The following is a 15,593-nucleotide window of genomic DNA, read 5'->3' as shown; positions in this document are numbered from 1 at the left end:
GTAGAGTAAGAAAATGAGCATATATTAAAAAAGGTTGCTTCATTTGTATGGGAAAATATGAACTCGTTTTGTCGGAGGGCTACACTGCACTCCCAAGGTTGTGCAGTATTACATCCGAAAAACTCGATCATAGTTTCCCATACAAATGCAGTAACCTATAATTATTACACAAGTAGGCCTGAAACAACTGTGCAAGGAGAATAATTGTGCTGTGGAAAAGATTAATTCGTTAGTGAGAGTAGTCAATTAATATTCTATGGTTTAGAAGTTTAGCAAAACAACTCAGCTACATTGTGATAAAGAAATTGCAAAGATGAATGTGCTTGTTTAAATTATATTACCATATAATTATAAGTGTGCAACGTTTTTAATAATTTTATAACTTAAGGACATTCTAATAAAATATAAACTTCACCAACAATTGAGGAATAGTTAGTTCCTTGTGACTGTTGAATATTTAAACATTATATTTAAAATTGTCCTTCAAGAACATTAGTATCAACAGGGTTGTAGCGTAGAATGTTGACTCCAGTAGAAAACCTACCACTAGTAACATTTTTGAAATGATACTAATGACTGGTAAACGCTTTTCTATGACAAAGAGTCATCAATATACCACAGAAAACTAAACCTTTGCCTAATACTCCACTGTACTACGACCTCGTCATGGAGAAACATTACCACCACCGCCGTAGAAAACTGATAACTAATGGCTCAATCATGCGATTCTCTTAATAACTGTCATTGATATAAATTTTAAATTTCTTCGCCATTTGTTAAAGTATATCAGTTACCATATTGCAAGAATATTATAGCGGTTAATAAAGTTACTAAGGCTTGTACTTCTGATATATTTTGATCAATATTTCACGCTCCGATTGACTAAGTGGTTACAGCATCCGCCCCGACCTAGCCATGCCAAGGACTTATAAAAATGATGCTTACATCTGTCTCACTTCGCGCTCAGCATTAGGAGGTTAGTGTTAGGACTGGTCGGCTCGGTGACACGATGCATGATACCCCAGTGCTAGATATCAGTATAAACCGCCATACTGGAGAGATATGACTGAAAAATTGTTAAAGCTACGTTTAAAATTCAAATCACACACACACACACACAACAACAACAACAACAACAACAATCTTTAAACTCTTAATTCGTTTCCTTTTTTATGGACCCATGGTAACTATTAATTGAATGAAATACATGGTTAATCGTTGTTCAGCATGACTTTTATCTCCGTCTTGATCATTGGAACGAATGGCTTGATGTACAGACGATTGTCATAAATCATCAAGTTGTGAATGAACAAAAGAGTTCGTTTTGTGTTGGAACTATATTTTTGTCTATTACTCGATTGTTATTTTTTCTCACATACATTTTTGATGAATTAATTCTCATCTTCCTCTGTAAACATCATAGGTTTTGAATTGTTGGGTCTCTCTCTATCTCTCTCTTTCTCTCTCTCTCTCTCTCTCTCTCTCTCTCTCACAACGGTGACCAATAGGAAATCCTAAAACCGTTAATTTAAGGTTATCGAAACGTGGGAGGGTTGGGGGTTTGATTTGTTTTGGGTTTTTTTTTAATTTGGGGGTTGTTGGGGGTGTTTGTTTTACTTTGTTTTTCTTTTTTAAATATTTTTTTTTTCTTTCTTGTTAAAGCAACTATGTTTTAGGGTCTGGCCTTCACTGATCTCTATCTACCTCGTCCCTCGCTATATTCCCTATCGTAACCGTTAATGACACGCTCAACTTGTAGTAAATGTAAAATTCACTAATAATTCAAGGATCATTTGTTAGTGGTGAACATGGAACTTTCAGAAGTGATTCGTCATCTCCCGCCCGCACAAAGCATGTATGTGTCCGCTACCAGAATTGTCTCTCGGCAAAGTCTCGAAAATTTGAGGTTCAGTGTTTCGATGCACGTTAAATATACATGTGTGACGGCAGTATTAATGGGCAGGCTGATGCCGTCTCACGGGAAGCCGATTTGAGTTCCTTTCTTACAGACTGTGTATAAATAAAAATGAATAATGTTCGATAATCCAGAGGTTCACATTTGGATTTTTTGAAGTATGGTTATATATGGATATTGTGTTCCCACACTTTTCATGTCAAAAGTACTAAAAGTACGATCAAATGTTTGAAAGAGATAGCGTGACGGACGGACAGTAAATATGTATAATATACGGTTTATGCTAAAGAACAGAATTAAGTGATTGATTTCATGACTCCTGGATGTGTTGAATCCCATGTGCATGAAAAATCTCAAACTCAATCGTAAGTTGACTAATGTCTAATAATGTGTTCATATTAGCTCTAACTTGAACCCTCTATCCGCCTCTCAAAGTCAGCCATTTTGTTTCTGACTGAGAAGTGCATTGTGGATACTCTCTGTAGCTCGTGATCTAGATTTTAGTTTCAAAATGCTGTATCCAAACTGAAGCATAATGCCTGGTAAAAAATTAAAACTCAAACTTAAGAAGCTCAAGATGGAGTCTAAGATTTATCGTGCTCAAGATCGTCAATTGCACAAGACAATATGGTAGAAAATGCTGTTATGTTGTCCACGTTTTAAAGATTTAATTAATTTATGTGGGTTATTTTCTATACAATACATAACTCACAAGTAAATGGCGTAACATCGTTATTTGCTCTATAATTTTGTAATCCCAACAAGTTTTTACAAAATTACGAAATGACTAAAAATAAGAGGTTCCGCATTTAGTTAGTTTTTCCCTAAAGTTATGGGCAGGAATAATTATAATGCATAATGTTTTATATTGGTTTCGGTTTTAGAAATATAATCTTAAGGAAATGATCATAGTCATACTCAATGAAATGCTCTGGTCAGTGGACGCTCCTCCCCCTCCCACACACGCAAACATGCATCTTTCCGAGAATGGGTGATAGCAGGACCTGTTTCCGCACAGGGAAAAACAATGATTTAAAAGACGTTCCACTGCAGGGCAGTATAACTAGTTGGATAAATATGCATTTGTGTGTAATCCCGCTAAATTTAGTTAAACCTGAATCATAAATGTTCGCATCTAATCTGCGGGGCAACATAGAGAGTAAAAGCTGCTAGTACACCGCATTGGGGATTGGAGGTAGGGGGCGGGGCCGGAGGGCAGGGGGCGGGGCGTGAGTATGATGCAGGGTTTGTATTGACTAAATCTCGATAGCTGTTCTTTTCCACAAGGAACAAATGAAGTACTAAAATATGCATGTAACTCCAATATATCATGATTTGATTTCATTACGAATCCTTTTCTGCAATCAGTCTCATTTATACCTCAAAATAAACATTTGTTTCTGAAAATATGTCTTCTAGAACCCAAGAGAATCTCCGTAAAACATTATTATTATCACAAGAGTTCATGTCACAAACAGTATATGTGTGTGTGTGTGTGTGTGTGTGTGTGTGTGTGTGTGTATATATATATATATATATATACACATACATACATACATACATACTATTCCTCTAGTTCTAGTACTGTATACTGAAAATGAACGGCTTTTGTTTTGCAGATTGCAAACTTTGATTGTATAAAGCACAAGGGACACGGTAGCTATCTTGTCACTGATCAAAAAGTGTCTCACTTAACGCATCATTAAATCCGAAATGGAATATGGTATATTTATATACTGGTATATGTATGCTGCTCATGCAATAGTAGAAATAAGCCATATTTAATTATCACGGAACTATTCAGTTGACATTCCACTGTGTTGTTTTGCGCATAAAAGTAGCTATTTGCAATATCCAGACTTTTGGGTGAAGCTTGAAAATCCACAGAGGTCATTGAGCACGGACTGGTAGAGGTTTAAATGCATCAGTTTACCCATCATAAACGACTATAATGAATGCATTCGAGAAAGACATCGAAATACTAGTCCGTGTATAATATGATAAACAACTTACTTGAATAAATCTTGTAGCACCGTACTGTTCAAGAATTGATCTTCTCGTTTAGATCTTACCACTCGCATAAAAGATGGGAAAAAAATCGCATCTATCTCCCTAGCAACAATCTTGAGTCCTGTAATGATTAAGGAGTGTCAGTACACATATGCTGAGTCTAGTCGTACTCAATAAATCAGTACCTTTTTCTAGCGCAGATTCCAACATCTGATTTGATATGTACTACCAAACTTTCCTGGACCAAAGTTACTGACACACAGTTTGGTCCATTTTGATGGTCTCATCTCCACTGTTTAAAGTTTTATAAAGCATTTAAACATACTTAGATTGATCACTGAGCCCCCACCCACAGTACAGTAAACAAACACAATAGAAATACGGGGCCCCAAGTGGCCGAGTGGTCTAAAGCGCTCACTGTTCCGGATCACTGCCATCTCACCTCTGTCTGCGTGGGTTCGAGTCCAAGGCTCGGCTAGCGTGGATGCGTGGAAGAGCCTGCCAGTATCTTCTCGTGGGTCGGTGGTTCTTCCCTGGGTTTTCTAGGGTTCTTCCTCCACCAGTTATACTGGCCGCCATGTATAGCCTATCTTGTGCTGAAAAATGGCGTTAAACCCTAGAACAACAATAGAAATACAAATTGTCACAAATGCAAATACTAATTCCTTACGTACCTTGTTCGTCCATTTTTTACGTTTTCAAGTATTGGGGTAAAGGTGTTGACTCAACCCGTTTTAGTATTTGCTCATTTTTTCCATGCAATTAACGACTGTGTTCCTGATAATGTTGTGGTAAAACTAAATCACCAACAAAATGTCATTCAATGTCCTAAAGAAATGTTGTCATCATTTCTACTTGTAACTATTTTAATTGGTTATGCGTGAATGGTCATTTCTCAAACTCTGCACATGGTATGGCTATGGCTATTAGTTTTTAAGCTTGACGAAACAAATGGGAATTTTTCATACTGTCATATTTCATCAAACTGATGAATTTAGATTAAGTGTTGTTGTTCATCATGGCCATTCATAACGACATCATGAATTTCGACCACTTTTTCAGATTCTTTATAATTTCTTTCCTTTAATGGAAGACATTTTTCCGTTTCTTGTTTCAATGGTATTTTCTTCCCGTATTTCATAACTGAAATTTTGTATACTTTTGATGGATTTTTCTTAATGTTCGTCGTCGCAGGATTTTTGTCAGCTTTATATGGATTGTCTGTAGTGATCTATGACTGCAGATTTTTGTTATTGTCTTCCTCTTTTATAACGTACAGACTTTATTGCATAAGGGCTACTCTAACAGCAACTGCTGAATGTATTACCTCCCACCAACGCCTACCCCACGTCTTTCTTTTTTGTTCTGTTATGGATCAAATTTTTGTCCAAAACATTAAATTCACTTTACCTTGGCATTATAATTTTTGTTTCCGTTTTCTCGGGGCAAGCCTGATATTATCAGCTGTCATGCCTCTATTGCATGACAAATTAATGAATGCGTCACATCTATTCATCTACAAGTCATATGCCGATTCCGTTTCGGCTCTTGAAGGAATATCCAGTTCCACAGGCAATCTAACGTTTCTATTATACACTAGGAAAAATGACGTTATCTTGGTGGCGCTTGTTATGCTGTTCTGTATGCAAGCGGCATGCACGGCAATTTTTCATCCTAATCGGTTTGTTTTTCATTAATGCATTTAAATAACACGCTACAGTAACCTATTATATTAATCAGTCTCTCTGCCATTTTGTAGGTGATAGGGCGAAGCAATACAGCAATTAATTCCTAGTCATGGGTAAAAACATTATGCCGCAGAAACAAGGCCTCATGTACAACCTGAAACCAGGCCGACCAGTCCTAAAAGTAACCTCTTAATGCTGAACGCACAGTCAGGCAGCTGCTTAATGTAGCTTCTTCATACAGTATTTAGGTCATATTGTGTTTTATATCTGTTTTGCACGAATTATAATTTATGTTAAAGTGTGCGAACAGGAATGATGGCATATGGATCATTCTAAAAAAATTAGATTTGGCGCACCATGCATATTTAGAAAGAATACACAGTCTGTGTGTGTGTGTGTGTGTGTGTGTGTGTGTGTGTGTGTGTCTTGCATACTGAATGGGCTTATTTTAGAAGGCAGATATCCTGTCCAGATATACAACAAATGTATGGGTCTTGTATTTCTCAAAATGTTAGCTCATGTAAGATGACTTACAATATCTCATGTAATCACAGATTTCTTATCGTTAGAATGACAAGCAATACTTTAGGCTCCTGGATAAGTTTTGCAGTTACGGATCCTTTGTGAATAAAGTGTCCGTACGAAGCTTCACATGTTAGAGCCGTAAGAAGCACGATCTTCCCGTTCCCTTATCGACAATGAGCTAAATATAAGGAGAAATTCAGCCTAAATCTGGGTCATCCACTTTAAAGTTATCCCTCCCACTTCGAAATTGCTTCCTACGGCAATGCTTGGAGTTACTCTTAGCACGAATGTCGCCCTCTGATATTTAAGATACATGCTGACACTGAACAAAGTTTGATGATTCAGTTTCCAAAACAACATTCCACAGTATATGTGGGCCAGGCTGTAAAAGTATCTTTTTTTCAAACGATAACTGAATTCATAGTTCATATAAGGTCATTTTCATAATAAAGTTATTTCCTTTCAGTGATTTAGATGGAAGTTATACTAATTCAACATGTCATAACATTTTTTGTTGTTTCTACAGGTACCACCAGAACCATGACTATTTCATGAAATTATATTAGTGAAATTGCTGTGTTTCAGCCTTGTTAACGACTCCTTTCGTTGACAATGGTCGCATTCCAGTACATACTTCTCTGACGTCATCGTAGACTTTACTCTAGTAGTATTTGTCTCTTATCTTCTTCCACATAAAACAAATGAAGCAATCTGTTTATTTGAGTTAAAAGAAGTCACGAATGGTGGTCCCCATAGCAGACACATTTGCAAATCCAAAATAGGGTTTGGGTGGGAATCTCTTTGTCCGGTAGTATATTTTGTATACTTGAAGAATGCCACCAAATATATTCACACACACAACACACACACACACATACACACACCTTTTTACCGGCATGACAGTTCAATGTTAAAAAAATACAGAGCGCATCTTAAAGATATAATCATATTGTTTTTATATCTCAATTTATAATTATCGAAATAAAGTACAAGACATTGCTACTTTATTTCCAACATAAATAAAATTGATTTTAAGTTTCTTTTCGTCCTTAAGCTCAAATGCATCTATTTCACATTTGTCTTTATAATCAATCCACTTGCAGTAAGGAAGTATCGCTCATTAAATTTTGACTAAAATGTCGGGATACCTTTTCCCACAGTCTGAAACCCTCCTCTGTCCTCTCTTTATTTCTACTAACTCTCCCCCACATGATATAGACTAATTGTTTTAAAAAATGCAACTACTGTCTTTAAATCTATTCCAGTTTTAACCCTTTTTGAAAAACCCATCGAAAAGTGGGGCTGTGATTGAAATCAAACCAGAATTTTCACTCAGAATAGGCTTAATTTTGCATATGTTGGGAAAAGCAGGATTTCGGTTTCTTAGGGTCATGCTTTAGACTTTATTGTGTTCCAGATTAGCAAGCGTGTGTGTGTGTGGGGGGGGGGGGGGGGGGTGGGTGTGTGTCTTTAACGTAGCTTTAACAATTTTAGTCATATCGCAACGATGTCTGTAGGGGGCCCCGAGTGGCCGAGTGGTCTAAAGCGCTCACTGCCATCTCACCTCTCTCTCTGCGTGGGTTCGAGTCTCGGATTCGGCTAATGTGGGTATGTGAGAAAGCTTGCCAGAAGCTTCTCGTGGGTCGGTGGTTCTTACCGGGGTTTTCCCGGGTTCTTCCTCCACCATTAATACTGGCCGCCATGTATAGCCTATCGTGTACTGAAAAATGGCGTTACTCTGAAAAATGGCGTTAAACCCTACAACAACAACAACAACGATGTCTGCAGTGTTGCAGTTTATAGTGATGTGTAGCACTGGGGCATGATGCCGCTGCCATGTAGCATCATGTACCAACCAATCACACTATCCTGACACCAGACCGACCAGTCCTAACACTAACCTCTTAATTTATTTGCATTAATGAATATCCGTTTGTGTTCATACAATTTTCATTTGTGATAATCAGATATTGGTAATACTGATCGCTCAGATCATTATTGTCCATATTAAAATATGTTTATAGTAATAGCCAAGATTATCGATTAAAAGTTGATATTTAGAAGTGACTTCTTGTTCTAATTAAAGACTTTTCATAAGCATTCAAATATAATTTAATAGTATCAAATAATCAGTGATGATCCAAAAGGAGCCGCAAAACTGCATCTTCCTTGAGTAAGTATCGGTAAGGGCTATTTATGAACACAGCAGTAGCAATGTCACGAACATTGGTGATTACATTTGTATAACTAGATGGTAAATAAAAAATATCATCTTCGTAATCGACAAATTTATCAGCATATAACTTGCTGTGAGTTAAAACAAAGATAACAACCCGAATGTTGATGAAAAAACAAGCTTTATATTAAATTTAAGTTGCGTGTGGTATGGAGCATTTATCTCCCTTTTCGCCAGCATTTGTACCCACCAACATATGCATTTTGAGAAACATACACTGTAAAAATTCCTGACAACTTCATTTAATGGAGTGATTACACTGGCTGTAATTTGGAAACTAATAATATTCACACCGTAAAAAAGCGCTAAGCATAGAAAATTGAAAAATGGAACACCAATGGGGCAAAAATTCTACAAGTTGGATCATTTTTGTGACTCAGGGTATGTTATCAGTGGTGGTTAATATTCTACGTTACACCAGAACAAAAACCGTGTAAATATATAACGGTTTCCGAGAGCTGCAGAATTAAAACAATCTTAGAACGAATCTTTGTGACCAGTCTTAACTTCCAGCCTTAACTCCTACGCGGATTCAACACTAAAACTGTTTATAAAAACATACAAGTCTATATACTTAAAACAAAATTGAATAACATAATCCTAAATACCAGTCTATAATGGGTGGCAATAGAAACTAATAGAAGAAAAAAAAAAGCCAAAATGCGGGTGGAGCTAATTTACTTTTGGTAACTTGATACGTATCATGTCAAAAACCGCGTAACACTATCGAATATATTGCCATGCTCCACGTGCCTATTCAAAAGAAAGTTTGCTACATTGCACCGAATATCTCTTTTTACAGTTATCCATCACTGTAAGATAGAAATAATTATTCGTTTATTGAAAACCTTTCACCTGATTTGTAGAATGATATACCAAATTGACTTTTTTAGAGAGAGCGATCGGGACCAGTCTAATTGATTCCGGGCCTTCTAAATTCAAACGCTCAACTCTGTTCCGATTATATAATAACTTCCGGTTCACAAAACTTGTTAAAGCAGACACATTTGAATATCTGGTTCTTGATATACGTGTTATCATTAGAGCTCGTTATTAAAGTTAGTCACATTTTATTTGATTTTTAGGTAGTGTTTATGTGATACTGTCCTAAAATATTGCGCATTTAATGGTTCATTTTGTGTCATTTTGCTACTTTTTTTTAAATTTAGTTTGTACATATGATACTTATAATTGTTCATTTTCTCAAATTAATGAAAGCTATTTTTTGCGTGCTAAACTTAAGAGAGTTTTATTTTCGTTGGCATATTTAATGTGCAGATTGATACTGTCAGCATTGCTAGGGTGTAGGTACTGTTGAAGCATGACAGATCGGTCCAACAGACTAGTAAGATCATTAAATAAAGATTATAATGATTGTGAGTTTACTTGTAAGGATTTTAGTTTCTATTCTTGTTTATTTTTGCATTAACATGCGAATTTATGTGTTGGCAAGCTTGCAATCTGTATCGGTCACAGACGCTGCAACCAGATTTGGATTGTTACTTAATTTCAGTTTGCAAGCAATACTTATCAATGTCTGATTTCTATTCCGTTTCAGGCCTGAATATAATTGTGTTGACAGCTGAAAACGCTACTTAAACAGTTTTATTATTATTTTTTCAATCAGGTTTTGGTTTAGTTTTTAAAATGTATGCCGTTTATGGTTTTGTGGAACCGATATACGATCTGGTATGGGTGAGAGATTATCCCTAAAAATTTGTATGGTTCACGTGGAAATGTTAAAAAATGTTAGTACTTTAAGACTGCTTTTTGATTGTACCTTCTTATTGATTCAATAAATGTATTCTAAGGGTAACCAGTCTTTACATATTCTAAGACCACCTATTCATTATGGTGGGGAGAGAGAAAAGGGGCGGGAGGTAGATATATAGAGAAAAAAAGAAGAAAAAATTTAATTTGCCTAAGGGAAATACAGGCCTGAATAACATGAATAATGGCAGATATCCTTTTTCAGTGGAAAAGGAAGGTGGCTCCAAAAGTGATATCGCTCACCGATATATTTTAATATCTCGTTATGAAATATATAACAAAGGAGTGAAAGAGAAAAGGCTAACCCAGTCGTTAAATCGTCTGAATCGTAACCAGTGGGGTTAAAATATCTTGAAAAAGTAGCTGAAATACAAGAAGGATGAACCTAAGGAAAGAGACAAAATGAAAAGAAAGGGTAACCCTATGCAGTTATTTCATGGTTTAAAAAGGGAACACATAACAAACAAACAAGATTCTGGTTTCTGTGGAGAACCGTGCGCTTTACATCCCGAAGCATTAGGTCTGTTCCCAACATAGCCATAAAAAAAATGTTTTGTTAACTAATTTAGCTAAGACTTACAGAAACACAAAGCGCAAATTTACCTGACACACCTTGAGCAGTAAAGTTACAATTTAACACTGGCGAAAACATTGTTCGTTGTTAGTGAAAATATGCATCTTTGAAACATGATGAAATTGAATGTACATTTCTTCAGCTGTTCTAATTGCCAGTCATGCACGCATGCACCAGCCAATAGTTCCCAGGTAACTGTCGTTCTCGCACGACTATTGTTCGTAATTATATCTAGATTGCTTTAAAGCGAAAATCCACAGGAATAAGAAATAATTTTTTAGCACCATATAAAGCAACAACTGGGTAATAAAAATATTTGACACCATCGAAATGGCATATGTACGACTGAAATTGTAAACCATGAAGACTTGTTGACTGGTCACATTCTATAAGAGTTATCGTGGCTGTAGTATCGTCCTCACTTAACTAGACACTTGACCCAAATTAAAGTTTTCTCTCGCTAAAGACATGCTACTCTAAACGGGGAACGTTGTGTTTTGCTTAAGCAATGTGAAGATGTCGAATGCAATGTGACCGATGTAATGTGATCGCTTCCTGTTCACAGAGGGGCGTTTTTACACACTGTTTGGCCATCAGCATTGCAACGATCATAATTCTAATAGATCTTGGCGCATGTTAGAATTCGTTTTTTATATGCAATTCAGTATTGTTAACGAATGAAATCTGTTTCAAACAAGTCTCTGACAAATAATTCTTAAAATGGAAATGACAAGGTAAAGAGTCGATGTTAATACAAGACATAATCTGCACGACTATACTTTTCTTTTTCAAATCAGCAACTCATACTGTTGAGTCATGCCTAATTCATACATTTAAAAGTAACTAAATGTATTCAATTCTATGACGGTGACATTGATAGTGATCGGTATGTATTAGTTAGATTGTGTCAACAGTGCTAGATAATGTGGAATTAAGTGCTTTCTCAAGAGGTTTCTCTGAAAGGCAAAATATCTGTTAAACCTAGAAAAGTTAACATTCTAAGCCATTCCATATTCTCCTATCTCCATCACTGGTGTTTAAATAAATAAACCACGCCATTTTGTAAAGTTTTACCTTGTGATTTTGAAGACTTTTCCAGAAAATGCCTTACAGTAATAAAATGACAGGCCAATTGCAACTTGATATTTCAACGCGTAATGTATGCACATATCTATTGATGCTTTCCAGAATTATTAAATTTAATGAAAGACTATATTTTTAAACTTCTGTTCTCATTTCAGGCCTGTGTACGTTAGTCGGGATAATCCTGTATATCGGAAGTATCACAGAAGAAGTAGGCAACAAACCCAAGGTTTCTATAGAAGAGCCGCAATTTGTTTATTACTACGGTTCTTCTTTTATGATGGCAGTTGGTTCCTTTGGTTTAACTGAACTCTCTGGAGTTTTCTCCGTTTATCTGTACATAACTCGATATAAACACGCACAACGAAAGAAGAAACAGCTAACACTCAAATCCGATTCTAACGATAGAGGTTACCAATGGAGGTGTAAAAGGTCACGACCTCAATCACAAGATAGATCTCAATCTCGTGATAGATCTCGAGATACTTCCTTAAGTCGTTCGGAAAGTTACTATACCTATACGCCGATATCAGAAACTACGTGCACATCTCATGAACTATCGAACTATTCTTTTCCTAAAGAAACATCCCGTAATACTTTATCAACAACGGCGGAGACTCATGCGCATAAAGAGAATACCATGCCGTGTAACATGGACTATTACAGGAAAACAACACCTGTTTAACTCGTCGGCTAATTAGGAACTGAATCCGATAATGATATAATGGCAACTGTGCACGAAAGGCAAGCAATGATTCGGGAAGTCTCGAAAAACATATCGGGAAAAATTAATTCAATATACAATTTCTGTTGTAGTCTTTGCGATGACTTCTCGTGCTACTGCGGGTGCTGGCAGTCAGTTAGTTTGTAGACGAATCGTGAAAACGAGAGGCAAGACGTGGAGATAGATCTGGAAACTAATATCCCAGTAAGATGCAAACGAATCAAGTGAAGATGGTTCCGTTTATCCTAACTTGCTCTGAGGTGTTGGTTTTAACTCCACTGATATTTCAGTCTGTATAGATATTCGCAAAGTCTCGAAACTTTTTCAAAAGTCTTAAATTTTGTAATTATCAAGTGAAAAACATCATCCATTCATTTATTCAATATATCCGTTTAATAATGAACTTACTTTTCCACTTCATATTCAGTCACATTGTATTATTTTAGACTTTTAATATCTCTCATCTTTGTAGACTTTCATTCATTTATATAAATCAAAACATGTAATATGTATGATTTCAAAACAACGTGGATCGTTTGTGGCTTGCATATCGCTGGTACTTTGTAAAGCATCTGAAAAGAATTTATGTGTCTCATACGATAAACGCTTGTAATGATTCATAATTTCAATGAACTGTGTCTGTCAAGGAAACATTTTACTAAAAAAATTATCGGTGAAAAATCATGTTGTGTGTTATGTCATTATTTACTTTAATCAATTTCGGAAGGTTGGCCACAACTTATAGACAATTGTACAGTTCGATTGACACGTATGGAGAATTAGACGAGTTTGATGTAGCATAAATATTATCATGCAGAAACTGAGTTGGATAAACGGTTTAGGTTGTATGTTGATTTTGGAATCTGTTAGCAGCTGATGTGATAATTAATTGCAAATCAATCTGTCGAGGCATCGTAGTTTCTTTGAATACAATTACTCGGCCCTTATAGATTTATTAATTTTAATTTCCAATTAGCAGTGACGTAAGATCCTCATGTTACTTTGTAGCATGTCCTACCTTTAAAAATGGATGTGCTTATGCGTACGTCTATATAAACTTGATTAAAAAAATGTTACAAGATCAAAGTTTATTCAGCAAAGAGTTTATTACAGAGAATTGTAGTTGAAGATAAAAACACAAAACAAACAAAACATAAATGTTAATGAATGTGAAAATTCTGATGGTTTTCAAGTTTCAAACGACACCTCACAACACGGGAAATTTTAAAGTAAATGTGGGCTTAGAAAATTTGTGTATGATACTTAAGATGTATATAATCTCCTAACATCTAACACACCTTGATCTTCAGCAAATGGGAGTTATGTATCTTACAAACAGCTAATTTGAATGAAAGGAATAACAGGATGCATAGGACCTTGTTTATTTTTTAATCCCTAGGCCACTTCTTCTGAACACCACAATCTTCCCCTAAAGCATTAGTGTTGTAAAAATATGTAATAGTATTTTGAGAACTCTTGATTCCATTGAATTTTGAATTGCAATCAGAAAAATATTATGTATCCTAAATGTAAAATATATCGAACATGTAAACAGACGCGACTACCAAAAAGTAATATGAGAGCATGGGGCTGTAGAATCGAAATTTCATGGAGTAGACTTTTCTTAACTTTGGGGAGGATGGGCATTTAATTATCAAGGTGCTGAGTACGATACCAATTTTGGTGTCAAAAATGTTAATTAACGCATATCTCGCCACCATAGAATTTAGACATTAGTTCTGATGTAGTAAATGTATCGAAAAACATTACCACCGTTCTCTACAGAAATGTACCATTCTTGAGTTGAAACCAAATTTTGTACCATCCATTCTTTCTACTCCTCACTGCACAGTCGTTTAATGCTGATAACTGTGAACAGTGTATTTCCCGTGAAATTCTAGCGTGTTTTTATAGTACACAACACGTGGTTGGACTAGCAATTTTATATTTACAAGAACCTAATGTAATTCTCAATGTCTAAAATCAATATCACTTCACTATTGCATTCATGATACAGCCATTTTTGTGTTTAAATGAACAATTGCCCAAGAGTTCGAAAGAGATACAAATGCGGTTAGAGTTTTCACCACCATAAATACAAAAGGACATATCACTCCATATGAGCAAAACGATACGTTTATGAGTAATTTCATTGTTCTGTACCAGTTAATTAAAAGTCAATTGATCTTATAATCCAGTCAGATTTGTAATTTTGTTCATTACATGTCTTTTCCAAAGACTATCTGATGCATTTCAAATATATGAAAGATTTCGAAACAAATTCCAAAACTGAAACGCTTATAATTATCAACGTTACAGTTACTCTTGTGCCTCACAGGACAGAATGAGTATTTAATTAAGTATCTAGACTGGATCTCTTTTTCAGACGATTTGGCTAATGGGCAAAATTTCTAACAGGGGGAACCAAAAGATCGATAGTAAAAATGCGTCATCAGGAAGTGTAATGCGTGTGAACTTTTCATTGGATTACATGCGCTATGACCTTTGATTTAAGGATATTGCTATATCTTACATATGAACTTTTGTTGGTTGGGGGGGTTGGGGGGGGCATGATTTATTTTAATTCATCTATCACCACTGGTCATCCACGCAGACAACACACCATAGCCTGAGTCTTCAATAGGGATTACGGAAATTAAAACCTTACCACAGAGGTTACAGTAGTTGAGTAGGTGCATTGTCGTTGAAAAGGACCTCACTCGACCTATCAGTCTTGTTTCTTCTATTAACTTCTTCGAAATAATACTGTTCCAAAGAGTGTGAGGCATAATTCAATAACAGTTCCTAGCATATATGAACATTTTGTCAGCGTTAACTCCAATCTCATCAAACATATTGACAGCATGTAACAGCATATCATATTTAACACATATGCTGTTTAGTATAACGAAGTAACTATAATTTAAATATTTTAATTCCACAGCTTCTTATGCATTTTAAATTCTAGTGATATGCAAAGATAGAAGCAACAATTTGGAAATTCCTGGAAAAATGATCAGAGACTTTTTATATACAAATAACATAATTAACTAGTCTTTTCATTATTC

The 15,593-nt window shown here is 35.7% G+C and overlaps 1 protein-coding gene across 1 annotated transcript in view; it reads left to right on the top strand.

Moving 5' to 3' along the window:
• The window catches only part of LOC149802718 (voltage-dependent calcium channel gamma-4 subunit-like), a 36,215-nt gene extending 23,127 nt beyond the window's left edge, over positions 1-13,088 (top strand). Inside the window, exon 3 of the mRNA XM_089951300.1 lies at positions 11,960-13,088. Within this exon, the coding sequence (XP_089807426.1) occupies positions 11,960-12,486 (527 nt within the window). The 3' untranslated portion in view covers positions 12,487-13,088. The remainder of the gene's footprint in view (positions 1-11,959) is intronic.
• The last annotated feature ends 2,505 nt before the right edge of the window (positions 13,089-15,593 follow it).

This window comes from Sinohyriopsis cumingii, chromosome 3 (genome assembly GCF_028554795.1).
Source record: "Sinohyriopsis cumingii isolate HCF-2022 chromosome 3, ASM2855479v2, whole genome shotgun sequence".
Taxonomy (NCBI): Eukaryota; Metazoa; Mollusca; class Bivalvia; order Unionida; family Unionidae; genus Sinohyriopsis; species Sinohyriopsis cumingii.
The sequence above is the reverse complement of the archived record's forward strand: the minus strand, read 5'-3'. Positions and strand labels throughout refer to the sequence as shown.